This window comes from Acanthopagrus latus, chromosome 2 (assembly GCF_904848185.1).
Source record: "Acanthopagrus latus isolate v.2019 chromosome 2, fAcaLat1.1, whole genome shotgun sequence".
Lineage (NCBI taxonomy): Eukaryota > Metazoa > Chordata > Actinopteri > Spariformes > Sparidae > Acanthopagrus > Acanthopagrus latus.
This window is the reverse complement of record NC_051040.1, coordinates 27537926-27565660: the sequence shown is the minus strand read 5'-3', so window position 1 is coordinate 27565660 and position 27735 is coordinate 27537926. Positions and strand designations below refer to the sequence as shown.

The following is a 27735-nucleotide window of genomic DNA, read 5'->3' as shown; positions in this document are numbered from 1 at the left end:
ATGATGGATCCTCCCCGCAGCGAGGACACACTTCAGGGAGTGTCAGACAATAGATCTCCACAAAATATGTCTAGATTTATGGTCCTTCGGGGCACAGGGGCATTTATCCAGGCCCCTGAAATGGCTCAGAATGTGGAGATGCTCTAAAGGGCCATGTATCATATTCAGCGAGGAGGAGGTGGGGAAGGCTAGGATCATAAATCATGCTGTTTTTCATTACAGGGCACCCACACAGTGTTGACGCAGAGAAACTGCACCGCTTCATTTTGCAATTACAGGAATGAAAGGTAATTTAATGGATGCAACTTGGTGTAAAGTCCATAAAGTGGATACGAGTGATGTACGAAGAGACGTCTGCTGTGACATTTCCATCCTGAGCAACATGTCGGACCAGGAGAGGAGCTCGTCTACAGCTTATCTCAGCCGTCTGTTTCTGGTGTCCAGTCTCCACCCAGATGACGGGCCTTTTCCAGCCTTATCTCCAGCAGTGCACAGATTGAGCTGCAGACACGCTGCTCTCATATGAAACAGACTGCCGGGGTGGGGGTGGTTAATGAGGCCAGGGAGATGCCAAACCCTAACCACGCAGAAAAAAAAAAAAATTAGCCACACCTCAAACCACTAAGTCCTTTATTTAGACTGGAGGGGCTTTCAGAGAGAGATGTTTGAGATGAGTCTGTTCCTCTGGCACGTCTGAATGTTGCTCAACAACTAAACGACTTCATCTTCTCGATAACAGGAGTTGATATTTGTCAGTTCGTCTACCATTAGCTGTCCAGACATCAGCCAGTTAGCAGTGAGTTATGGTGATGACGTGCAAACCTGCACAAGCAACGCGCCGATATACATTCCTTCCCTTTGCCATATCAAGCGCACGTCTCCCTCGGTGGCCTGGGGAGAGCTCTGGTTTTAAAATATGAGGCATCCCCTTCAAAGGTCGAGCTCTCTACATTGATCAGTCGTGATAGGAGCTAATCAGCTGAGGTGACAGGAGAGCTGAACCCAGGGGTGATGGAGGCCGGGCGCTCTGCTGATCAACTTTCCCCACAGCGAGCAGGGTGGTCCCCCAGAGCCCCAAAACTTGTTACGAACCCTCGACCCGCTGTCACAGCAGTGTGTGGAACACGGATGAATTGTGATCTATACGATGCATGTGCATGAGCGCGACACATCCATTTATTTCATTATATTGAGCAGAAAGTGGAGGTTAAAATGGAACATTCATGTACGGTAAATAAATCCTTGTGCTCAAATGCTTCCGTTTCCTTTCTTGTACCTCACCTAGATTGGAAGTGATTCATTCGGTAAAAGAAACCTTGGTTCAGGCATGAAAGCTAGTGTGCTGAGAGTCCTGGACAGTTACTGTCCATTTGTGTCATTGTGCACAAACCCTGTAGATTAGATGTGAACCTTGGTTTCACTGAGGAATGCAAACAAGCTACTTTGGCTGAAATGAAGGACAAGTGTTGAGACGTGCACTCTGATTTGATTAGAATACCACTGAATGGGTTTCTGCAGATTAAGATCTGCATGTTGAGGCTGTTTCTATTTTGCTGAAACTAACAATTTTGGTCTCTCTCCCTGAAAGTACACAGATTTATTGAAGCACTTCCCATCAGTGTGATGGAAAAATATGAACATGGATCTTGGGTTTTTCCCCTTCTTTCTGTTCATTAAATCTGCATGAATGGATTTTTTTTGCCACATTGATATATTATCACCATATTAAGTTAAATGGTCTTGAATTTCCATAGAACTTTCCCAGCAGAGGCAGTTTAGGGGTTTGTATACTTCGACATACAGCCGGGGAAGCCAAGGATTTGATCCAGTGACCTTCCCATAACTGGATGACCCAGTCTACCGCCTGAGGTACAGCTACCTACAACATGAAGTTGATAGAGCTAACATGTAAGCCAACAATTGCTTATTTTCTATCAATCGGACAAACGTGAGCCAAGCAGAGGCTCTCCTTTTAGCTCTATATTTGGTCTCCACCAGCTTCTCAGGGAGCCATCTGTTTCTTTAGCTGCTAAATACTCCACAGTGTTCACCAGCTCGCCTCCAACGTTGTCTGTCTGCCGTTTGTTGCCGAGCAGGGAGCTTACGGTGGGTTTATCAGAGCTTTATCATTGGAAACAGCTGTCTGCTGCAGCCACATACAAAGTTAATGTGGGCTGGAAGACCGAAACAATCAGCTGACAGAGGCTAAAATGCTCATCCATTGGTCAAATTCATTCTGTTTATACGAGCACGGGGGGAAAAGTCCAGCTTTAAAATGAGTTCTGGCCAAACACTCATAAAGGTTTAAATGGAAACGAATGATTCGAACCTGACAGGTCCCATTCTTTCCTCTCAGCTCACAGGCAACACAGACTTTCCCACCATCAATTCTGTGTTCTAGTGTGTGTGTCTGTGTTCTGTTAAATACATTTAACACATGCTCAAAAAAAGATGGATCATACCTCGACAATAGATTCACAGTGTGTCTAATAAATTCATCACATGTAGATCATGTCTCGGCCTGCAGTACTCGTGCTTCCTGCTGATGTTGCCTCTGATGACAGCCCCATGAAGACGTTGGCTCTTACACAACAGCGCACATCTTGACTGCATTATCCTCGACATCCATCCAGCTGCTTTAAAAACTCCCAATGAAATGAAACATTCCCTCTGGTTTTCTATGGTAGTATGTGTGCAACTACTTCTCAGTAAATTCAAAAGAATCTACAAAATTTGTTTTACATCAAGCACAAGTGCCATTGATTTGCCGTTTGGAAAGCAGAAAATCTGTTTTCGATCTCATGGTCACGGCATGGTTCACACTAGGAGGCGTAAGCACAAATTCCAACAATACACCGAACAGATTTTTGAGTATTGCCAATGCAATTAATTTCTCTCACCATGTTGGATATGGTTTATGTGTTTTACTGATCCATACCTATGAGAACTCTCCTCACATAATATACAGCAGCTATAGAGGCTGTAATGTAATGCACTTTTGTTAAGTTTAAAGCATCAAAAGAGAGAGGATTAAAAAAAACAAATCTTTATAACTGAGCTGATTTGAAAAGACACTTACACCCTTTTTTAAGCTGAAATCTTCCCCGCGGCTGCTAAGCTAAAGGTGTTAGTGTCCACGAGAGGCGTTAATCCTCACTGGCCTCAAGATTCGAATGCAAAACGTTTCTCAGCGTGTAGCCTCCTCAATGATCTATACTCTGGCACATTGCAAAAAAAAAAATTGCTAACATGATTAGTTATCATCGTGAGACAGAAGTCTCATCCACTTCATGATTCCCAGAAAGTTCATAACAGATGTCTGTTTAAATAAATACTTTTTTTGTCACTCGCAGAGGGTCTCTGCCTCGCTCAGACATCCCTCCTGCATCAGTAACGTCAGCCTAATGTCCACCCAAAATTCAAAGCATGGGAGCAACGTCGAGACGCGACTTCAGCTGAGGCCGGACAATCAACCATCAACATGAGCTGCAGACTCTCAGCTTTACTCTGTCTCTGCATCCTGCAGAATCTTCTAATTCTGCATCACGGTGCATCCTATAATCGAGAAGTTTCCACACATCTAGGTCCACCCTGTCTGGAGTGGGTGCAAGAGCTCAACCACATGTGTAAATAAGGGTGTAAATGATGTTTTTTCAGATCAGTTTGTGACCGGCTGTATGGAACCATCTGATTTTTTACTGGTTGTTTTTTCCGTTTCAAAACAGTCCCCGGCTACCTCAGTCAATTAGGAGAATGTGGACTACAAAACTTGAGCCGACTTTCCATCAGCATGGAGGGATGGGACAATGACTGGGTTTCATTTCTGGGTGAACTGTTCCTTTAAATCTTACTCCAGAGACTAACAAACAGCATGGATCAACTTCATTTGTGTTCCACTCCTGTCTTTTATTGGTAGGAAACAATGGCTTTACTGCACTGTGCCAGGGAATGACATGACTTACCGGTATCTTAAATATGTATCTTGTAGGAGGTTGGACATCACCAACATTACTGCATGGACTGACTATAAAAACAGCACTACATTAGTGAACTGAATCCTTAACATTTAATGGCACACCATCAATCAGCAACAGCTCATTAGCGGTGATTTGGATCTGTGCTGTTCCTGCTCGGTTTCATGTGCAGCAGTAAAACATCATCTGGCACAGCCATGTTGGCTTGCGATATTCAAAAACACACCAGTATCTCTCCTTCTTCTTCTTCTTCTCCTCCTCCCCTCCTACATAAGAACCCTCTGACCTGATATAAGCATGTCAGGATTCTTCCAAGAGCCAGCACTTCGGGATTTGGTTTCATCTGAGGCTGAGCTCGGCAAAACCAGCCGCCGTACGGACTGAGATCTGTTTAATCAACGGCTGTGCAGGAAAATATGACGTATTTTCGTAACTGCAATGAAGTCATACAGGGAAGGATGGGGCAATGTTGGCCTCACAGAGAGGAAGGGGAGTGGAGGTGTGTGCATGTGTGTGTGCACCGTGACACCCCACCCCCAGTTAATCAGTTAGATTGATTCCCTGACCGGTGTGAGAGAACAATTTCACCCTGGACACCGCAGGACCGATCGCTCTAATCACCGGCTTCATCACACTGAGTGCTCTCTGAGTATTACTGCAGCAGCAGCATGTTTCAGGCCTGCACTGTGCTGCACAATGGCTCCACTTCAACCAAGAACCAAACAAATACCCAGCTGGGAGACACTTTCAAAGTGCTGCGTTAAAGTATCTAAGGGCTGTCATTCATTACAGCATGGTATCAAGCCTTTTATCTGCGTGGAGATAATTGTATGGCACCTTTTCAGGAGTGAGGACACATAAAGAAAGTCAGGACCTTCAAACAAGGACACTTCAACCCCATTCTCTAACAAAACTGCAGGAACACACAAGTGGATTATAGAGCACATACTGTAATGAAAACAAGGGTGGATACAGATTGAGCCAAGGTGAGAATCTATAAATAGAAGCTGTCAGTCAGTAGAAAAAAATAGGACTAATTTGGTCTTGCCATCACTGTCAGTCTGCCAATTATTCTTTCAAACAATCTATTAATGAAAAATGCCAGAGAGGAGTGAAGACTGCCCGTCACAATGTCATAGAGCCCAATATGTCATCTCCAAACGGCTCATTTTCTCTGTCAAAAACCCTCATTAAAGAATTACGGAAAGCCTTTCAATCAATTCAGTTTGGAGCATTTAAACTAGTAAAACCTCCTCTCCACTCAGCAGAGTGACGTTTTCCTAATTAAAGATGCTACAATAACTCTTCTGGATGTGAGATTTAACACAATTAATGAGCTGTTTTTCATTCAGGTTACATCACTGTTGCACAGCAGTCCATATATAAAACCGGAAGAATAATGAAAAGTGAAATAGCTGCTGACAGTAAATCAGGGAGTATCGTTTAAAACTGTTTCTTTAATACCAGAGCCGACAGGAATGATCAGTGTAAACCTTTGTGAGGTCCTTCTGGGACCACTCAGGTCAGTCCACCTAAATGCCAAATCATGCCTCAGGGTACTGTGGCATTACAGGAGGAGTGGTTCGCTGCCCCTGTCTGCTCAAGCTATCTGAAGAAGTGCCTGTGGACCAAATATTCCATCATTTCTCGAATAACGTCTTTTTCCTTCACTCTGGAACGACCACATTAAATCTTTCCAGTGTGTTGACTAAACCTCAGGAACATTTCCCAGAAGATCAGATCAGAGGAACCAGAGGTGGTCAGAGCGAGAACGCTTCACATACTCCCCCAATGAGTTCATGCAGTCAGGAGAGTTTCATCAAGTCCCGCTCACATGTATCGCAATGTAGAGTTCACTTACAGAAACAGCGGCTCTGTGGAGCAGCACGTCGTGGCTGCGGCTTCATGACTGCTGTCACATGTTATACCCTCTGCACCACCCGGCCTGACAGGGGCTGGGAAAACATATTTTAGCTCGTGCACACATGGTCACAGGACAGCAGGAGAGTGTGCAGACAGGAATGAAACGGGACGAGTGTTGGTATCAAAGCGGTGTATGCAGTTCTGTCAGGTCTTTTCATTGGATATCTCTCAGGTGAAGTTTCTAATGGCAACAATGAGATGGTCATCCCAACTGAGTCCAAACTGACTGCAATCATCAACTGCATTAAAAAAAAAAAAATCTGATTCTGAGGGGTCTGGACTAAGGCTGGATGATTATACAAGCTCAAACCGTGCTTGTGATCAAATCTATGTCGATTTCAGTGATCAGCCTCGTGCATTCCTGCTTGATATGGACAGATCTCACAGCCTGGCAAAAATAAAGGCAACCACAGCCAGTTCAGGCCTTCCAGTTCAGCTCCCAGCTGACTTGAATGGAGATAAAATAATTTAATCAGGCAGCTCTTCTATACTTCCCAAATGTTTTTTGGACCAAAAAGCTTAAATTCTGACAGTAAAACGAGTCAGTTTGCGGGGACGGAGAGGCTCAAAAACAATTATGCTTCAAAATGTTAGCTTATGACAAATGTCTTTTTGGGGCCGAGTGCATCACGTGACGATACAATTTCACGGTTTGGCCTCTAAGGTTTGACCACTACGAAAACTGTCTTGGCACTCTTTCTCTGGGCTTGATCTCGCAGAGGAAGTTCTGGTTCTGCTCCTGCATTCTGCGCCTGTGTGAGAGGAAACAGCTCTCCATGCCACAAGATGGCAGTAATCTGTATTCATCATCTAAAAAGGGAAATCAGAAGACTGCAGAGTACAAACTATTGTTATGATAAAGCAGCGTCTGATAACAAGTTGTACATGTCACTGTCAAGAGGAGGAGGAGAGAAAACTAAGGACAAACTGCACAAACTAAATGGATGAAGTCATGGATACTACAGCGACAGACTCAAGCAGCTTTCCCTTCATTTTTCTATTTCTCTTTGCATGCATTCTCATCCTGAACAGCCAATTAGAGAGATTTCTGTCACCCACTAGCTCCGCCCCAATTTCTTCTTGCTCAATTGGTCAAAAACGTCCCACTAGTAGCAACAGTGCTGGAGCACTGCAAAATCTAGGGCCATGGCCCCACTGTCAGGGTCCTAACACAAGAGAAGAGGAATACTAACATCAGGAAACTGCAGCAATATAAATAAAGTTTGAATTGAGCAAGAGTTAATTGTATTTCTTAGGAATTCAACTTTTCGTTTGAAAGAGGAAGAAGGTGCTATTTCTGCTTTCAAAATGTACACAGTGTGGCTTTAATAAAGCAGCTTTAAATCCTACAGCAAGCAGAAACTCAACACATCTATAAACAGCTTAGAAAATATGCGCACAGTTATTTACAGCACCCTGTATCGCCTGCTCTAAGAAAGCTCGGAGAAAATCTTTGGGACCATGATGGGAGCGCTACACAAACTGTATCAGCAGCTCTCAGCCCCAGCAGCGAGCAGAAAATCACTGGAACGCTGTTTATTGATGGAGCTTTGCTACACTTCACTCCTCTCATCTCAAAATGCATCCTCCTCACCAACTCTCTGCAGTGGCTGATACTTTAATTCACTGTTAACTGTGAGGAAAAAACTCAGGTCCTTACGTGATTTTATTTTTTTAACTGGTGTGTGTGACAAAGGCGACACCACTAAACCGCCAGCGCGGGACGTCACTGAATTACGGACGTGCTGCAGACAAAGAGATGCCCAAAACTATGGCTGACGGTTGCTATGGAAAGCTGAAGGTTTACAGCCTCAGCAAAGGCCAGGGAGTCAAAGCCACCAGTTAATCAATGACTGCCTTTCACCGAGCCAGGGGGCCATCAAACACAGACGCACATACCAGAGGTAGATACTGTATGGGACTAGACAGGAGAGAAGGAGGAGAGGAAGAGGAGAGGAAGAGGAGAGGAAGAGGAGAGGAAGAGGAGGGGTCGAGACCTGCATTCCCATCATGTGGCAATAACCGTCCGAAGAAATAAAAAGGTTGGAAGAAGTGATTGCGACGCCAGTGAGGTGCCCCGATACAGGATATCTGGAGACAGCGGTTTCTCCTAGTAAGCTGCTTCACACATACACACACACACACACACACACACACACACACACACACACACACACGCCTCTGAGCTGATGTTGAGCAGCTAATTCAGTTCCAGTGTGGATCACACACACAGCTCCTGACATGCATTTCACTAACTGACACCATAAAACATATATTTAGTTGCGATGACTTAAAAATCTGACACTCCAAATATTTGAATTCATATTCTGATGTTTTTTTTCTCTTTCCCAACTTTACAAAAAGGGTTCTGTAGCACAGACCGACCTAAACAGAAAAATGTTTTACTCGTCAAAATCAACTTTAAAAATCTGATTTCAGACTTTTTCTCCAGCAATTCAGTGTTGTACTCTCAGTAAACTGAGGGGCGGACGAGAGACAGACGAAAGACAGTTGAACTCAGAGGAGCAGCAGGCCATTTTTTCACACAGTGCACCCCTCCTGAGCAATACATGGAACGTCAGGTGTAAAATCCGCGTGCGCTCATTTAAAACATCATCCACGTCTCCGACCGGATGCAGCGCCCAGCGGGCTGTCAGCTGCTGTCTGCAGCGGACGCTCATCACGGTAACGTGTCGCGGGCTGGTTACTGCTTGTCCGAACAGATGTTCCCTGCCCCCCTTCACCCCCCCTCCTCCTATTGTCAGGACAACTGAAGCCAATCCCCTGCTGTTAAACACGCTCCCAGAGGCAGATGGCCACAGGCCGGAGGATCCATCAATATTAAACCTCACTGTGGGAGCTACATGTGGTTTAGAGGTGAGCTCTAGGCAGGCAGTTCATCTCGTGGTATGCTCTTGTTGCTGGATGCATCTGCATTAAAAGGTGTGTTTCTTAAATGTGCACTGCTTGTCTGCATGTATAGATTGTGTCCTGTCAGAATCTAATTCAACTGAGCCAAACTCATGCATCCAAACCTGTCAGTAACGGGCAACAAGCAGGTCCAGGTTCAAACATCCTCTTGAGCACCTTCCTTAATTAATTACACTTGATCAGGTATGATTCAGATTGTTTTCTCCAGAGCTTCAAATCAAAGGGCTTCTTTTACAGAGATCTCCTGTGTATACCAATCAAACTGGGTTTGTATTAGCTGTCTAATTATCCGTCTTACAGTTTCATTCAGCTCTAAGAAGACCCTGATTCCATGAAGTGCTACTTTCATTTCACTATGTATTTTAGATGTCATGCTGGCTGCAGTAAAATGAGATTATGAATCATTATGTGCAGATTCACACACTGGTTAGCACCTGTGTGCATACACTTCTTATGCTCCCTTGGTGGAACTTTTGACAGCCGTTTATTAAGTTTACACTGAGGATCAGGACACTCAAACATAACAACAGGAAGTACATTTCGTGTACCATCCTTGACTTTCCTGCAGAGGTCACGGGGGCAACGAATATGGGTGACAAGTTGTGGAACTTGTATATCATATCATTGTATATCATAAAAACTAACTTACAAGTGGCACTTTCAGCGCCTTAGCATTGTTAATTGTAGTGGGTTACGCAATATGTTAGCAGTATTCACCTGATAAAGACGCTAACCTAGATCATCAGGCATAAATGAAACGGCGTACCAGTTGCTCAAAAAAAAAAGAGCGTTAGCATCCTGTAACCATCAAAAACACTGGCCTGGCTACAGAGACAGGACTTTGCCAGGAAGCCTGTTTCCTGCTGATGCAAAATATTAACGTGCACCACAAAGACATTTTGTGGCTGAACTTGAGGTAATAATTGACAGAACACCAAGGATAGCGTTTTCTAAGAATTTTGCAGCCTTTGTATGACAGCTCTTTGTAAATGTTTTTGTACATGCATGTTGCGCGAGAGTTAGCGAATGCCGTTTTCAAACATGCTGGTTTGCGAACATGCAGTAGGTAACTAATCGACTGTAGGTTAAACACTTTTCTTCTATTTACTCACTGTAAATATCAGTCGGCCACTCAGCCACAGTCACATTCAGCCAGTGCCACAGCATCATTTAAAGTGATAGTTTGTGTTTTTTGAAATGGGGTTATATGAAGCACATATCTATAGTCGAGCTGTTCCCCACCATAATCACCGATCAGCGCAGCCTCAGTTGGGAGAAGTAGAGAGCCGCTCCAGCCCACACGCTCAGCTTTGTACTGCACCTGGACCCCATTCACTGCAGTACAAAGCTGAGCGTCTGGGCTCAAAAAACATGCACTATCCCTTTAACCTCCATGAATTACGAATACATATTTAAATCTTTGGAAAAGAAGAGTATTGATAGAGGATCGCCAATCAGTGTCTGCAGATGACGTGAGAAGTTGTATCAGTCCATCTTCATCGTCTGGATACGTGAGTAAGTAAATCTTCTATGATTTGACTCCGACAATTGGCCTAATTTTGCCTCTGTCAGGAGATGAGACACCCTCGGGGGGAGGAGATTATTTCCCTCAAACTCAAGGACATGTACTGTAAACAAAATGTGCTGAGGCAGGTGAGGGTGGACACAGGGGGAGGAGGCTCGTCTTTTCCCTCACTTATTGAGTGTGGAGGCCTGCAGTGTGAACACAGCACTGGTATATTTGTTGTATTTAACCGTCTGTCTCATCGGACACGTTGCCTTGACCTCGGCATAGTCAGAGGATGTATGACCACAGACTGTGTCAACGACAACACGCAGGAAGGCACACAGTGATCCAGCGTATGCACACCAGCTGCTGCCACCTCCTTCCCTCCCTCTCTGAGCTGAGCTGCCCCCGCCGCCCTGCACACATGTCTGAGCGGTGCTCCGGGCCCCGCTGGGAGCCCACGTCACATTCACGGCAGCCTGATGACTGTTTGCAGAGGGGCTTCTCTCTGAGTCCTCGCTTCCTCTCTTCAGAGCGGGGTCAGCTCCATGTGTCAGAGATGACGGATGTCGAGGAGGCGCAGCAGCAGCAGCAGAGAGAAGGACCACACTCCTTCAGTGAGAAAGCTCCTGTCTGATATGATCACAACTCCTGGACCCAGAGGCCTCTGAATAAGCGGAACGCATGAGAGGAAAGCTCTTTTCTATTCCAGTTAGCAGCCCTGGTTAGGTCACATTGGCAACCAGGAATAGCAGTGTAACAGTAGACAGACACAGTGAGGTCTGCTCATGCCAGGCTGGATGGGGTCTCAGCAGATCTGGCAGACTTGTATATGTTTGTAGTCTATAAACAGAACTCACATGGTGGCAGGGGGGGAAGTCTGGACTCAGTGACTGATTGCGACGTTCGGGCAGGTGTTCACGCTGGATATGTCCAGTGACAGTCCAGACTCCGTTCAAAGTGTTGCCAATTAAGAACGTTCTTGCATGTAGTCCACATGTCCTCGTTTTGAAACGTGAGTACAACAGCTCAATGGCGTAAGAAGAGTATCTCTAAAAATTCGGCTTGAAATTAATACAAAGCTTCTCCTAATATGTGTAAAATTCGAACTTTTTTTGGTTTGCTAACAGCAACGGGAGACACTTCGGGTAACAAGCAAACTGTGAACAGGTTGAAATATTTTTACAGTAATGTTTGGTACATGTACGCCGAAGTAAATAGGGAAGCACTGTTAATTCGCGGAAAGCTGTAAGTAATGTTCTCTTACACGTGGTTCACCCATGAGAAAGTGCCAAGTTAAATCAATCAGATACTTAAAGGGAGTTTGGCGGAGGTGTGCGCTCTGAAGGAAGCGAACTAAAAAGGACAACGATTAGCAGTGCAAGGACACACAACACCGGTGCCCACAGTGTTGTTAGCTAGCTTGTCTGAAGGAGGACCCGGCTTCAGTTTGGTCCCCGTCCTCCCCACAGCCCCTGCAACTTTAATGACACCGGCACCTCACGTTATACAAGTCCGGTCACACGGACGTGAACGCATCCCGAACCCTATACTAACTGTCCAGACAGTGAAGGCACAGCCACTTACTTTAACTCCAGTGAATGAAACTCCTCCGCTCCTGCGCTGTTTTCATCGCCTCTTCTCCTTTAAATCCCGAGCCACGTGTTTTGGTTTTTTTTTCCTCCGCTCCTGCACTTATTGTGGACAACAGGAGCGTTTATGGGCTTTTTGTCCCGACGCGCTTTTGTTATGATAATCCTCAAAGCCAACACTCTGCTAATATATGCCGCAGATACGTGAGCGTTCACAAAGGGGAGCTGTCTGCTCGGCTTGCCCACTTGTTAAAACACGGCTCATCCACTGACGCGTTGGTATATCCCGGCTCATTCAAACCCAGTGCGGGAGCGTTACTGTCATTGTGGTCTCCCCGTCCATTGTCCCCGTCCACGGAGTAAAGACGCTCCCTCGGTGTGTGTGTGTGTGTGTGGCACAGCTGGCTCACACTCATCTCTCAGCCCGCAGAGAGAGAGAGAGAGAGAGAGAGAGAGAGAGAGAGAGGCTGGGCTGTCAGGGAGCCAGGAGTGGGAGAGAAACCAGAGAGGAGGAGCAGGAGGAGGAAAAGAAGGTTGAGATCCTGACTCAGAGGGGGCAGAGGAGGGAGTGTAGCTGAAGACAGAGACCCCTGGAGTGAAGCATCAGATACCACTGACACACACACACACACACACACACACACACACACACACACACACACCAATCCATAGTAAAGGAAGTGGTCTGATCAATATCATTTCATATGTGGCGTGTTAATGTTGATGGCCTGAATGGTTCAAGCTGTTCTGTTCATAAAGCTGATGTGAGTCAGTGAGAGCTGCCAAGGTGTGGCTCTCTCTCTCTCTCTTTCTTTCTCTTTCTTTCTTTGATAACTGATCAAGAGCAAAGGTGAAGCGATAAACACACACGCACACACACACACACACACATTAGAGGGAGTATTCAGTACAAGTGTGCACATTAAATCTGCAAAAAATATTATGATAGCGGTGTGTGTGCGTGTGTGTGTGTGTGTGTGTGTGTGTGTGTGTGTGTGTGTGTGTGTGTGTGTGTGTGTGTGTGCATGCGCCATCACATTATATGACTGGTTACATGCTGTTAATTTGTTATGAGTCAGTGTGTTCCTACTAACACAACAAACAGACACTGAGAAAAAAAACAGTTGGAGGCTGCATGAGGGCTGAGGTCAAAGGATTGCTGGGATCCTTTCATTCTTAATATAAGAAATACTAAGTTATGTGTAAAAGTGCAACTTAAAAGCAGAGTAATACTATCGTCAGAATGCATAGTGAATATATCATTCACATCACTGATGCATACATGTGTACGCAGCCTTTGCTTGCTGTAGCTCTTCATGGTGGAGCTGTTTTTGCACTACTTTGCACTGAAGCTACAGAGATGCATCCCTGATGTTTTGTATGTAAAATGTCAAACAGCAAAATATCAATCAAATAAATCAAGTACAAGAATGACATTGCATTGAATTGAAGTACTCATGTAAAGTATACTTACCTAAAAATTATATTCAAGTAGAGTATTTTGCAAAAAAAATGCTTCAGTCAAAGCAACAGAAGCTGAAACATCCCGACTTTTTATTCCTTTTATGGATGAAGCTCTTCAAAACCCCATCAATCCTACATTGCCCACAATGTAGTTCAACACCACCTTGTTACATTCTTGCCAGATAAATGCTAACAACTTTTGAACTCCCTGAATCAAGTGTGTCCGTCTCCAAGCCCGAGCTGTTATAACCCTCTTGACATGATCAGGGTTATGTTCTTGAGTTTGTTCCACAGCCACAAGACAAAGTACAGGTGTTTTCAGTGAAGTGCACCTTTAAACAGTTTGAACCTGCATTGGTATGTCAAACAGCATTAAAGGGCTTCCACTGCAAAAGTGAAGAACGTAGTATGAAGTCATCTGGGTCTCCAGGGGAAGCTGCATGTAGTCACCTTTAAGTTGTATCCAGTGATGTCACTCAGTGGCCAAGTTGCATTGTGGGTGATGAAGGCAGCAGGTTTTGAAAAGGACTCGTTGTGGACAGTTTACAAACAAATGAAAACAAAAATCAATACAGCAGAACAGAGGTATCACCTTTTTACTCCACACATACCTCTTCCTTTTCAAAACCTCGTGCCTACATTACCCACAATGCAACGCAGCCCCTGAGTGACATCACCACAGGCAGTTTATCAGATTACATGCGGCTTCCTCTGGAGCCACAAAGGACTTTATATTGCTTTTTCACATATGCAGTAAAACTTAAGCCCCTTTCATGTTAAACTGATGATGTCATCACTTATCACTCCACCCACAGAGACACATTCAGTCAGAAACCAGCTTGTCTGAGTGTCTTCCTCCGTTAGTGTTGAGATTTTTTACCCGAGCCGTCTTTCTCTCTGATAGGCTGAATCAGGCCGCCCAGCCTTGATCCCTTTAAAACATCAGCTCATCCTGCTTTGAACAAACTGGCTTACAGTAGTTTTTACATGCCCTTTCATTGTCAGGATTTCCCTCCACCGGCTCTTCAGATTTATGATGTAAACCCGGGCGGATTACCACTAAACGCTTGTTGAGCACTCTGTAACAATACTGACTTGTTGCTGCTGCTTTTCTACAAACTGTAATGCTGATAAGTCTTTATTATCAAAAGGAAATCAGAGGGCAGACAGCATGACAGCGTCTGGTCATAATTTACACTGATGCAGCCTCTGGACTGTCCACTCACCTGTCTTTAAGTGCACTATAATGTATGACTCATATAATGCACATTACTCATGGGAGCTGTAAGAAAATGATTGTGTAACCAATGATGTCTGATCCACTTCCTGCTGTGAAATTAGATCTACATCAGCCTGCAGTGACACATGAGCACAGCCGAAACTGTTTCCTTTCACGACCACCGCTTCAGCCCCTCTCGCTGTACATGACAGCTCTTCAGCAGCCTGACAGTGAACTCTGACGGACCCTCACACTCATTCTCCAACCTGAAACCCTCCCTGGGGCCAAAGCGGGATCCGTCTGGGGTAGAAGGGCAGTATAAATAGCCCTGTGTCCCCGCTCAGGTTACCCAGCCAGAGTCCAGGTTGAAATACCAAAAGACAGAGGGACACACACACACACACACACACACACACACACACACACACACACACACACAGTCATGCAGGGAGCACTCAGAGAGGCTATGATTATGCTGTCAGTATATCTTGTACAGGTGAGCGCCTGCCTGAGTATAATGACACTGCAGTGTGTGATCACACAGCAGCAGAGAGGGGAGTTCACATCCTGTGAGTAATGATGAGTGGTGTCCCTTTAACTCCCTCCGAGGCTCTGATGTGAACTTCGATGAGTCTCCATGACCAGATCCCAACAGTTTTACTTCCTCTCTGATGTATTAAAGCAGCTCCGAGCTGCATTACGATGCAGAAAATGCATCCGCTTGTCCGTTTTTGCTGAAACTGATTCATAGTTTACAGGATGACTTCCCATTTCTTAAAATCTGTCTGAAGCAATCATCAGAGGCCCTGATGGACAAAAAAAGTCTGCATGTTCTGCTGTAGTCCTTCATCCTTTCCAAAGTAATCTCAGTGCAAGTGATGCGGTATAAAATCCATAGTCCTTCAGTGCAAAACTTTCTGCCAAAGTTGAAGTGAAGATAATGTGATGAGGGTTAACCAGGTTACAATCTGTTAGGTTCATAAATCCCTCTTTGTGTTTGTACAGACAGATCCCTGCTGAGCTGTGGTGGAGCGAGGATCACATAAAGAATCACGGAATTTGTATTAACCAACTTTAGAGGATAGATTAGGACTCTTCCTAAGATTAAGGAGGAGTCTTGTAGTGGTCAGTGTGAACAGGAGCAACCATCACAGCAAGCAAAATGAGTTGTAATGTTCAGGGACAGGGATTGAAACATGTAGAACCTGAACCCTGAACCCACCAGCCATCATCTGATGATGATTTAGCTTCTAGGGGGCAACAGTGGGGGATACCGGAGTGAAGAGTATGTTGTGCTTTATTCATGTTTTATCTGATGATTTCCATATTCCAGAATCAACAGGAGCCTTGTGCTGTTGTCCAGGTTGAGGTGCCGCAGCTTCCCTACGTTTCCAGGCAGCTCTGCCCTCCACGAAAGCAGCGCTTCACCTTAAAATGCCAGTCCCAGAGGATCATTTCAGTAAAATCCTGCAAGGCATCCAATCTAAGATCCACCCAGGCATGTGGCAGAGTGAAAATCAATTCAATCTCTCCCTTTGGTTACTTCAATAACTGCATGCCTGAGCACAGCAAAGCTCGCTCTATTAACGTATCAACTCAGGAAGCCCAGGCTGTTCTTCAATCAATTTCAAAGCACAGGCTGTGTATTTAATCTAACAGACCTGCAGGTACCGACGCTGCATTTTCATTGACCAGGCCGAGAGCTGATCTATGGATTACTTTAACCGATATCATACACTTCAGCAGACAGCAGAAATGACAGCAGACACCACGGATCAGACTGAGCATGTGGTCACTGGTTTCCTCTGATGTCTGCTTTACAGTGGAGAAATGGAAATCCACGCAAAGGTGAAGCATTCTGTTGGTAAATAAACCGAACCGCAGGTAACCACCCAGTATGGCAGAGTGCACTGTGGGACAGGCCGATTCCTACCTTGTGACAGGCGGACGGGCTGTGTGACCTGGAGCCCATCCACAGCACACAGGTTCCCACAGGGGTGCAGCGTGATGAGCCCTGACCTGTTCTCTATGTAGCAGTGCTGGGCAGCCACCCCAGGGCCCTGGATGCTGATGTCCATGGGTCCATGACCCAGTGTGGTCCGGCCTGGTGGACAGAAGAACAGTCAGAGTAATATGTGATGTGGTCCAACACTGTCATACACATTTAATATGTGATTGGTTACATACAGCACTGTACCAATGCTTAAAATGGATTCACGACACATTTACGTGATCATGGTTGAACCGATTACTGTTTTTTTTTTTAATATATCCAATTATGATAAGTGTGTGTGTGTGTGTGTGTGTGTGTGTGTGTGTGTGTGTGTGTGTGTGTGTGTGTGTGTGTGTGTGTGTGTGTGTGTGTGCGCGCGCCAAGGATGGAAATGAACTTTTTTGTCCACCTGCCACTCTGGCTGGTAAATTCTAAAATCTACCAGCCACTTTTATATTCAAGCGTTCATGTGTACAGTGCAATGCCTAGAAACATAGTTTTCTTGCACATAGTATTTCCCGATCGGTACTTGTTACCAGAGTTGATTATTCAGATACTAGGGCTCACTCCAAATAATGCAGCAACATGGTTTTGCAGAAGACCAGCTTGAAGTTGCCTCGTTGCATGGGCCCTATCCAGATCAGTCAAACGTGGCATGCAGATTCTTGGAGCCGACACCAACTGATCGCTGTAGCAGGGCCGTGTTCACAGGTGCTGACAATCAGAAGCCAATCAGCCACCTGATTGTCAGCACCTGGGGTGCCAGAAACTCAAAACAAGAGTCAATAGCAACAGCAGAATAATCTGTTTGACATTGGCAGAGAAGGTCTGGCAAAGTTTTTTCCTGGGCGGAACCCAAATACTCAGCTCTGCTGCTCATCCCGCAAATGCATGGTCATTACAAACATGGCACCTTTCAAAAGGGATATAAACAGGCTTTCCAATGGTATATTGCCAAGAGGCATTGTTACAACCAAGAAATAATCTACAAAACACAAATGTCATTACTATTTGTGCTTAGTGTATTTGAAAATAACTTTCCCAACACCACCAGCAGCCTATACATATGGTCTATCTGCATGTAACCTGAGAGGCAAATCTCTGGGCAAAAAAGGGGTAAAAAGTTATTTACTGCTGTTCAGTAAGCCTGTTGCTTTGAGCGGTAACTCATTACTGAAGGTGACTGAGAGAGGTGTGCCTCATCTGGATTGTGGTGACTCAATCTCCTCAGAGACTTCATTAAGAGAATCAACCTGAAACTAGAAAGGCGATGGTGGTGTGCCCCAAATACCAAGTGGAAATCACAGGGGAATTCTGAGCCATAGAAACATGATTTCCACACACTGTGCCTGCCATGAAACAATCGACAGACGGACAGACAGACAGACAAAGGGGCACATCAGAGGCCAAGAGGTCAGCAGACAGAAAGTGATGAAGTGCCTGCAGCTCAGACAAAAGAGACAGACAAGGACGAAAGATAGATATAGTGGTGATAACAGGGTCGGGTCACCAGGGGTATAAGTGTGTGTGTGTGTGTGTGTGTTGTGGGTCTTTATATGAAAGGGTAACTGCAGTAAAACCATTTTAAACAAACTTCATGTTGTAAAACCAAGACCACAACTACAAGTCAAACAAAGTGCTGGAGATTTTACCAGTGAAGTCAGAAATGTAAGAAGTTGTGACTTCACTGGTAAAATCTGCAGCACTTAGATTTTTAACTGAGTGAATAATGCAAGAGTGGTCAATAATACAACAGCAGTGTCTTCTGAAAGGGTAACGTCAGTGGCTCGATCTACGTCAGTCTCTGAGGCTGACTGGTGTGATGGTGCTGCAGTCGAGGTCTCACCCTCAGGGAGAGGCAGCAAGGTGATGGCTGTGCTCAGTCGACCACTACCCAGGCTGACCAGGTGGGGGCGCTCTGCCTGGAACTTCAGCCCCTTCCCGGTCTCGATCAGGTCCAATGGAGTGCTCTAGAAAAAAAGAAAGTCGCAAACAAATTGTGAGTTCTGAGTTCTTGGGTCTGGATAAATGAGTTTTTTTGTGTTTGAGTAGCATTAAACTTGACTTGTCTGCCCTTTTCATTTTATTTGTGATAGAATCAAAAATCACACTTATGTTCTAGACTTGCTGAACCGCTAGATGTCAGTGTGTGAGGGTGACGGTTTGCCTCACCTGGGCACAAAAATAAATACATGTATGAAGTTGCAGTACCAGTCTATATGTAAGTCTATTTTAAGAGAAACCCTGATCTTTCTCTGAACTTGACCAAGTATTACCTATGCCTTTTTTGAAAATGTAACTGGACGTTGCATATTTGTTAATGCAAACTAGCCAACAGAGGTCAGAAGTGACACAGTGGACTGGCAGGTCTCTTCAACAGTTTGGTGTGACAGGCTGCCATGTCTGGACCATTGGCTGTTAGAAATTTCCTTCAAGCGGAAGGGGTCTCTCAGTCAAACAAAACAAGAGACGAAACTAGTGTGGGATTGTGGGAGTTGCTGTCTTCATCGTTAATAACCACTGTATCTAAACTGACGTGACTCAGGCTGAGATGTTTACGGGCGAGGTCATGTTTAAATGGTTTAGTCGCTTCACATCACAATCTGCTGCATCATCTGATGATTGGATGATTGTCGGGACACATTTGGGAAAATGCAGGTACAAAGCTCAACAGCATGTAGAACAAGGGTCAAGTTGTTCACAGTTGTTTTACAGCAGATCTCTCACATCTTCTTCAGTTGACAAATCGCGTATTTCGTGCCAAGCAACTATTAGAAATCTTCATAAATAACTTGTAAACTAACTTGTGTAAATGAGCTTCATTATCAGTAAGTGACTGGGGAACACCAGCACTGAAGCTCTGCACAAATATAATGTCACTCACAGCTTTGCAGACATTGCAACATACTGTGTGTAATCTATACGTCTGTCTCCATTTGCACAAGTGTGTCTGCACTATAAATGGCACACTGTGAATGAGACCTGATCAGCAATCATTTCCTGTCCATTAACTGAACTACTTGGTTTATGCATGACGCGATGTGGATATGTTGTATTAACGGGCAGTCTGAGGGGAGAGAAGACACTCATGTTTCTGTTTTACTGCTTCACTAATGCATGAGGCTGACAGACAGAGAGACCCACCCTCCTCTGTGGGGCTGAGGAGAGGAGTCTGAATGTCTTCACTGTGGGAGGTCATTTCCATCGCTGGCTGCTCTGGCTATGTGTGTGTGTGAGTGTGTGTGTGTCTGCATGTGTGTGTGTCGTCTCCCCCCTCTCCCCCTCGCAGCTCTGCCTAAAGCATCGCCGTGTGCTCTCCGGGCTCAGCAAGGGGGGGAAGGGATGTCGCCATAGCAACAGCACTCTGCAATTAAGAAACATGAAGCTCCTGGAGGGCGCTCGATGAGCTAACTTGTGATGAGCACTTTTTTCAGCTCAGCGATGCCCCCGTAAGACAAATGTGCTTTTTAATCGTCCTCTTGTTGTTAAATCACTGCCGGTGTAGAGGTGAGGGGAAAATACAGCAGAGTGTCTTCTGTTTTCTTCCTTGTATCTGCCGTTCCTCCTCCTGGGGTCTGATGTCATGAAATGACTGTTGAGTCACATCCATTATTCCGAGGGAAGAAAATGATTTGGGCTAATCAGAACCACATTTACACAGACGTTCCCGTCCAACTGACGGAGGGAGAAACATAAATCTCACGTGTGGTCCCATTCGTTAAACAACAAAGTGATAGGAGTAACACTTTATAATAACCATCAACAATTAGTTAATAGTTACTTGACTGTTAACAAACAATAAAATCTTTTTAGAAACATTCAGTAAACAGCTAGAGTTCAACTGATTATTATTATAAGTATATAGTTAATTATCATGAACTGTTTATATTTGTTAATGAATAATAAGTACTGTGTAGTTCACCTATTAACATGTGTTTGGATGTCATAAAGATGAATCTGATGTTGATAAACCTTTACAGCTGATTAATAAATTGCTTAAAAAACATTTCATTGTTTGTTAACAGTTTAAGTTTAATCAACTACGAATCAACAATTTATTAATCATTGTTATTATAGAGTTTTAATGCTTAATTTTAAAATTTGTTTTCAGGCTCCAGATGAATGGATCATATAGAATTGACAGTAAATGTCTTCCCTGCTTAGCTGTTTAGAAATAAATCTAAATGTATAAATACATCCATCTCATGGTTCAGTCTGGTTATCCAGTGACCCCCTGTAGTGTTGAAACCGTAACTTTGCAATGTTGTTTGATGATTTAATTATATTTTTTATTTTATCAACTTATATGTCAGTGACAGTGAGGTGTGGTCTTTAACTCATTAGTTTCACATCACAGCAGATGATTTTTCGTTTATTTAGCAGTGACAGACAGTGAATGAAGAACTGTTTGTTCACCAGTGCTGATAGAGCTCTGTGCCAGCTGAAGTGTTAAATGAACTCTGATGGCTGTGGAGTCACTCACTGGCATAGATTTGCATTTTAAAAACCAGCTGTGATTCTGTCTTTTTGTCCCACTTTTCAGCCCTTACATTACTTGTTTCCAACCTGTGCGCGATCATTGACTCAGCCTCTCGGCTGGTTAGCTAGCCGTGTGTGTCCTAATAGGATTAACTGATTGTGGTGGTGCCGTTGGTGGAGTGGGGTCAAGCCTAAGAGGATTGCTGAGATAGAGACTGACTGGGAGGCTTACTGGGAATGATGGGAGGAGAGGGGAGGTGCCGCTGCAGGATTCATACTGGCTCGTATGCTGTGTGCTGCTGCTCCCATGTGGTGCAGCCAGCAACAGCCTGCTCCTCTGTCTGTCTGTCTGCACATACAGATACATGCAGTGCAGTGTGATGTGATGCTGGTCCCAATCTGCATGTAAGTTCAATACTTTAAGTCTGTACGTTGGACGTATTGTATTTGATGTGGTGATGCACATTTTGTACACTCTGTATCCAAATCTGTTTTTGCTATATCTATTGTGCATGTCTGCTTTCTGCATTTAAATTTTACATTTAGATTAATTTATGTCCATTGACATGAATTTATAAGGTCTGGGCAGGAATTAAACATTAACAATAACATTAACATTATCAATAATTTATGTAATAACAACTGATGATGGATGAACATCAGGTTTTGTTTGAGTGTAAAAACAAAAAAAAAGAATAAGTCTTTTTAAATATAAAGCAGGAGCGTCACATAAAAATGCAAAAATATACACATATATTGTACTTTTTATATATTGTGCTTGCATACACACACACATACTACTAGAAAATCTAACAATCTGGTTTAACAGATTTATTTAAGGTTATGCCTACTGATTTTTTTCTGAAACATATATCCTAATTTTTTTTTTGTAAGAACTGTTCAAGGAGAAGTTAATACATTACATTTTTACAATCTAACTCTTTCAAACTTCATTCAAAAACCTCCAGTTTGCGTGTTTTCATATTTATATTCCTGTTTTCTGTGCAGTATCTGCTGCATCGTCCCAGTTTCCCTACAGGAATCATTAAAGATTAATATCATCGTGTTTTATATTCCATTTCTCGCACCAATACGTTCACAGGAAAAAGTAGAACACACACGCACACACACACACACACACACACACACACACACACACACACACACACACACACACACACAGCTGTGTTACAATTGCTTTTGGGGAATTACATTCTGCATTACATTACTTGGCCTCCTTATTAACCACTGCACTCCTAATCCTAACATTAACCTGAATCTGTGTTTTGTCCCCATAAGAAAAATGGGTTCCCATAACATGAGTATGACACACATACACACGCAACCCTCCTCTCAGACCCAGCAGGTGGGAAACACAGACAACCAATCTCCGGCTCTGTCTAATTACTGACTCTGGCTGAAGATTCCTGCCCTACAACACACTGACATATGCTGTCAGGACGTGTCCCAGCTGTGTGGCCTGACCCGACCTGCTGCCTCTTCACTCAGCTGGGCCCTCAACTCCATCTTTATCATCTGCAGAGCGTTTAAGAGCTAAAACTCTGCCAGAGCAGCCAGTGTGGTGACATTTAACATCAATGGACACAGTGATGAAAAGATGAGAGCTCTTACTGTTTGTACGAGAATGTGTCCACACTGGAAACATGCAGCCGGATTGACACATCCAAAACACATGACTATGTTTTTCTCTGATGGTTGCCAAGTCGAGAACAATGAGGCCTCTGGCTCTGTCTTTCTGTCTCATCCCCCCCCCCCGCAAAAAAAAATAAAAAATCCCCCAAACTACCCACACTCACCTGTAACACCTGGCGGGTTTGGCGTCCACACTCCGGCATGTTCCTGTTCAGACGGTCCATGTCCACTGAGCTGTCCACAGCTCCCTGCGACACATGGAGATCCTGTGGGAGGAAATGACAACATCCATGTGAGCCGCAGAATGAGTAACGAGTGTCGTCAAGTGTGACCTCATCTCAGCCACGGTCAGAACCTTGCGTGTGTCTTTGTGCGTTCTTACATGTCAGTGTGTGATCTTCTTTTTTCACAACGACATAAGAAAATTACACCATATTTAGGGGGATTCCCCACCCCCCACTCTGCCTACATGCTAATGTGTAAAGGTGTGATTCACGCTGTCGTCAAACACACACACGCTGACACACACACACACACACACAACAGATGGTAGACGGCATTTAGCAACACACTCTGAGGAAGTAGCACACACGCACATTTAAATCTCTTGGTAGTTGACACATTAACTGGAAATCAGCGACCTAAGCCTCTTTGGTGACTATGAAAACACACACAAACACACACACACACACACACACACACACGCTGTGCCCAAATTCCTCTCCTCTTACTCAGTCATTTTTGGGTATTTCCAGCAAGTCAGCACTGAACACACGGCTATTAATATATTCCATATCTATATTGGTACACGTGTGAAGTGTCCAGACTGAGTATAAGCACACAAATGTGAGAAAACGGTCATTATGTGAACTGTGAGAAGCTTGTGGCTGTGAGGAAGCACCGGAAACCACACAGGAAAAATTAGAAAACACATCATTATAGCAATCACAGAGTGTACCCGGAGTCATTTGCATGCCTAAAATGTTGTGCAGCAGGGATGGAAAAAATATGGTTCAGATGTACTGTGCCTGCAGGATAACAAAACACTAATGCAGTATCATCATATTTGCTCTTCTGGCAGACCCGTGAAATGATATTCAGCAGCGTCAGCCGCAGGGAAGTAAATCACAAAACAGCCAGAAAATAGAAATAATGTTCAGTTCAACAAGAAACTCTTCACTGAGCCAGAAGAGGTAACAATCCAGCCAACTACACACTGCATCCCCTCAGGACTCAATGCAATACAATGTTTCCCATGTGAAATTTCACCTTGGTTGTCTCTACATGTATGAATTACCTTTCTCCAGTTGTCCAGCAAATGCACAGCCTCCATAGCAAAGAGCTGCTCCGGGCTACTGACTCAATCCTATCAGTGTGAGCCTGATTGAGCAGGACACCTCTGAGACTGCCGAGTGAATTCAACACAGTTTCTTCAACGCCGCGTCTGTCCATGCAACACAGATTTGTGTCTTTGTCTTGATCTCAGTCCTTTTGTCGCAAGCTACCGGTGCAGTATCCTCCACAAACTCCTGCTCAGGAGGTGGACCTGTTGCTGCTTGCTCCACTAAACTAAGACCTACATTCCTGACTGGCAGCGCCAAAGTCCCACATAACAGAGAGACGTGTGCATCTGTGTGTGTGTGTGTGTGTGTGTGAGCGTGTGTGTGTTAGTGTGTAAGTAGTGATCAAAGGAGGACACGCAAAGAGGAAGGGAGGAAGAGAGAGTGATGACTGACAAAAAATGGTCAGAAATAACGAGGTGGCCATATTGAAGAAGAAATAAATCACAGATGGATAGATTATACAGTATAATACAGTAATATACAGTATAATCATTAAAAGGTCGCTGCTGCATAAACCATGGATGGATAGATGCAACAAAAAAAACAACAAAAAAAACAAAGAAAGGTTTTTGCCAACCAATCATAAATAAGAATATAAGTGCTCCTGGATGGACGCAGGCAGCTGAAGTTACAAAAAGCTGAAATAAAGATAACAAGTCACCAAAAATGACTCTAAAAACCAAATCGTCCTCTTTGTGTGTGTGAACAACTGTATTAATGCTGGTGGAATCAGCTGGTGTTACAGTGCTGTGCTTCAATTCACTTTAACTGAAACCCAAAACACACTTGAACGCACAGTATGTCACGTCTGCTACTCGCCTCTCAGTCCTCATGAAACAAAAGACGTTTGCTGAGTGTTGTGCATGAAGTGACGCAGGGCGGCCGGAGGTGGAGCTGCTCAGAGCCTCCAGCTCTGGAGGAGTAAACACCTGGAGGCTCATCAGATTCTGCTCTGACCCAGAGCCCTTTACTGACGGGAGGAGAGCTCAGAGAGTGCTTTGTAACTTTTGGGATTAAAAAGGGGATTTATGTTCACTCTTGTTTATCAACCTTTATGTTCTGTACCGTTGACTGCAAAGTGGAGGTAGAGGGGAAATGTGCTTTACTTCATGAACGTAATGTTGCAGAGAGGAGAGGGAAAAAAAAGAACAGAGGGATCCAGAGGCTCTGATGGACTCTCAATCAAGTTGACCTAAATTCAAACAGACACACAGGCCCCCTCGGTACGTGCTGTTGCTGACTAACTTACAGCTAATGTGCAGTAAAGTGATCCGGACCAAACAAACACTTGAATATAAACAATAATCCCGTGGTCAAACTTAAGTAAGTAATCAACCATCACTGGTGATAGAACAAATCAATCTGTTGAGACTCGAGGTTACGTTTAACGTGTTCCTCACATCAGGTTCAGTCTCGTTCCCTGACCTCCCTCCTCACTCTCTGACTCTCCCCTGAAGGTATAGCGACAGGTAACCAAGTGAAACGCACCAACGTTACCTTGAGGAAACCTTTGTTGTTTTTAGATATTTTAGTACAGTCAGCATAGACCAAATTGGTGTAATTCTCTAAATGGGAGGTTGAAGCTGAGTCTGTTACCCAACAGTTTGAGTTCTTTGTGAAGTGAAGCTAAAGTCCTATATGTCTCTGAGTGTGTGTGTGTGTGTGTGTGTGTGTGTGTGTGTGTGTGTGTGCGCGTGTGTGTGTGTGTGCGTGTGTGTGTGTTTGTTCCCACCACATCAAAGCCCACTTGTGTCAGACTGGGGGAGGACATCAGCAGCTTTTCTTTCTTCAGATCCAGAAACTCTCACTGGACACACAAAGAACTCCCAATCTCTCTTTTTCTTCCTCTCTGTCCCTCCCTCTGTCCCTCTCATGCCAGGACAGAAAGGCTGGCATTGTGTTCTGTAGGGCAGGCATGGATCTCTCCTCACACATGAGGGAATCTTTTTTTTTTGTTTTTTTTGTTTTGTTTTGTTTTTTTTGATAGCGTTATGAAAGCGAGAGAGGGAGGGAGGTTCACCATTTAGTTGGAATGCAAAACTGTAGAAGCAGGGAGGGAAGGCTGACAGCCTGCCAACTAGATGGAGAATAAAAAATGAGATGGGATGAATAATATAGATGACAGGAAGAGGGGAAGAATCGGGATGAAATGAGCCTCCATGCAGCTGTAGACAGTCATATTCAATTGAATTCAGAAAAAGTTTCTGCACTGCCATATTTGCATCAGGTAGTAGATTAGGTAGATAAAGGATAAAAAAAATCACTGTAAAGGCCTTGGAGTGAGCCGGACTGAGTGAGCCTAATTCAAGGTTTGTTTAGTATCAGACATCTTGTATGCTAATGAGACATCTGTCTTGATGATGGCGATAGGCAAAAAGCTCACGGAGCGTCCAACATGAGAAAGGCTAATCCTCCGCGGAGCTACATATACCCAACACATCTAAGCCAGCTGCAGAGAGAGAGCGTGTGGATCGACGAGGGTCTCTGACCTGACAGTAGCTCTAATTTAAAGCTCGGCGGGGGTCACCGATATCAACTCACATCATCCAGTCCAGTGGTTTAGAGACACTGAAGACAAACCAGCTATGGACATCTTCACCCTTGACTCCTGCTGCTTAAGGGGCAAATACTTGTAAAATGATGCTAAAGGGAGAGTGAAGTTGGTTTACCAAGGGGGAATGATTCCACCTCTATGGCAACCAGTCAGCGGTAACATATGCTACACAGTATAGCCTCATTAAATCCAGTCTGTGCTTTACAACAGTGAGGTTTTACAACATTGCGGCTTTACAGTAGAAAAGGGGGGACGAAGAGAAAAAGGGAGGTTCTGGTGAGTGAAGTGAGTCAGTGGGTCTGTCTAGAGGAGGTCTGGACTGCTGTCTAGCTTCTCACCCATCCAGCACTCGCTCCTTCTGGACAGTGTAAACAGGCCAGGGGCCATATCAGGGAATGTGCCGATAATCAGGAATGTGAAAACAAAAGGACGGGTCATGTCATACTCTTCTGAGGAGAGCATGCATCCACCATTCTTCTAATGTCAGACTAACATGTCATATATGTTTGCATATTGCTCAGAAGCTTTAAATATAGGGCCAAAATTGTTTTTATTGTCTTCAGTGACTCATTTATCCAAATTCATATATTTTTACAATAAACTACATTCACTTTTTGTAAAAATCGATACATAGCATGCTCTATATAATAACATAATCATATTAGTTTCTTGTTGTCTGAAGATTTCCAGCTATACGCCTTCATTTTTGATTTTATAAATTCTTTCCCCCAACAGTTACTTTATTATGACTGTTTAGAACCAAAGCCCATAGCCCCTCTTTCTTAAAGGTCAGAAGTCACTGTTTAGGAGCAAAGTTGTGACCTTACGCTACAAAGACCTGCGTGCAGGTCTGGTCATGTGTCGAAAGGATTTGGCGCTGAGAATAGATGCGGTCTGTAGCCACAGGTGAGACGCGGCGTCGATGAGACATGCTCTGATCTTGGCAGAAAAAAGCAGAAGCACGGCAAACAGATGAGGATTAAATGAACGGACGTGAAGGAGGCGCTGAGGCTCTGCAGGTGTGTCACAAACCTCCCTGTAGACACACCTGGCTGCTTTATGGAGGTCCGCCGGACGTGAGTCTGTGTGCAAATAAAAGTAAA

At 44.3% G+C, this 27735-nt stretch overlaps 1 protein-coding gene across 10 annotated transcripts in view; it reads right to left on the bottom strand.

Annotated features, from left to right (window-relative positions):
* The window catches only part of phldb1b (pleckstrin homology-like domain, family B, member 1b), a 116795-nt gene that overhangs the window by 63549 nt on the left and 25511 nt on the right, over positions 1-27735 (bottom strand). For 7 of the 10 annotated variants that reach the window (XM_037119278.1, XM_037119296.1, XM_037119305.1 and 4 more), the window contains exons 1-4: positions 24033-24083; positions 22900-23001; positions 18450-18573; positions 16544-16714 (exon numbers count right to left, since the gene is read on the bottom strand). In XM_037119278.1, the coding sequence (XP_036975173.1) occupies positions 16544-16714; positions 18450-18573; positions 22900-23001; positions 24033-24068 (433 nt within the window). In that variant the 5' untranslated portion in view covers positions 24069-24083. Of the gene's footprint in view, positions 1-11922; positions 12351-16543; positions 16715-18449; positions 18574-22899; positions 23002-24032; positions 24084-27735 lie in introns of those variants that run through there. The other 3 variants (XM_037119288.1, XM_037119269.1, XM_037119313.1) reach the window with 3 other exon arrangements.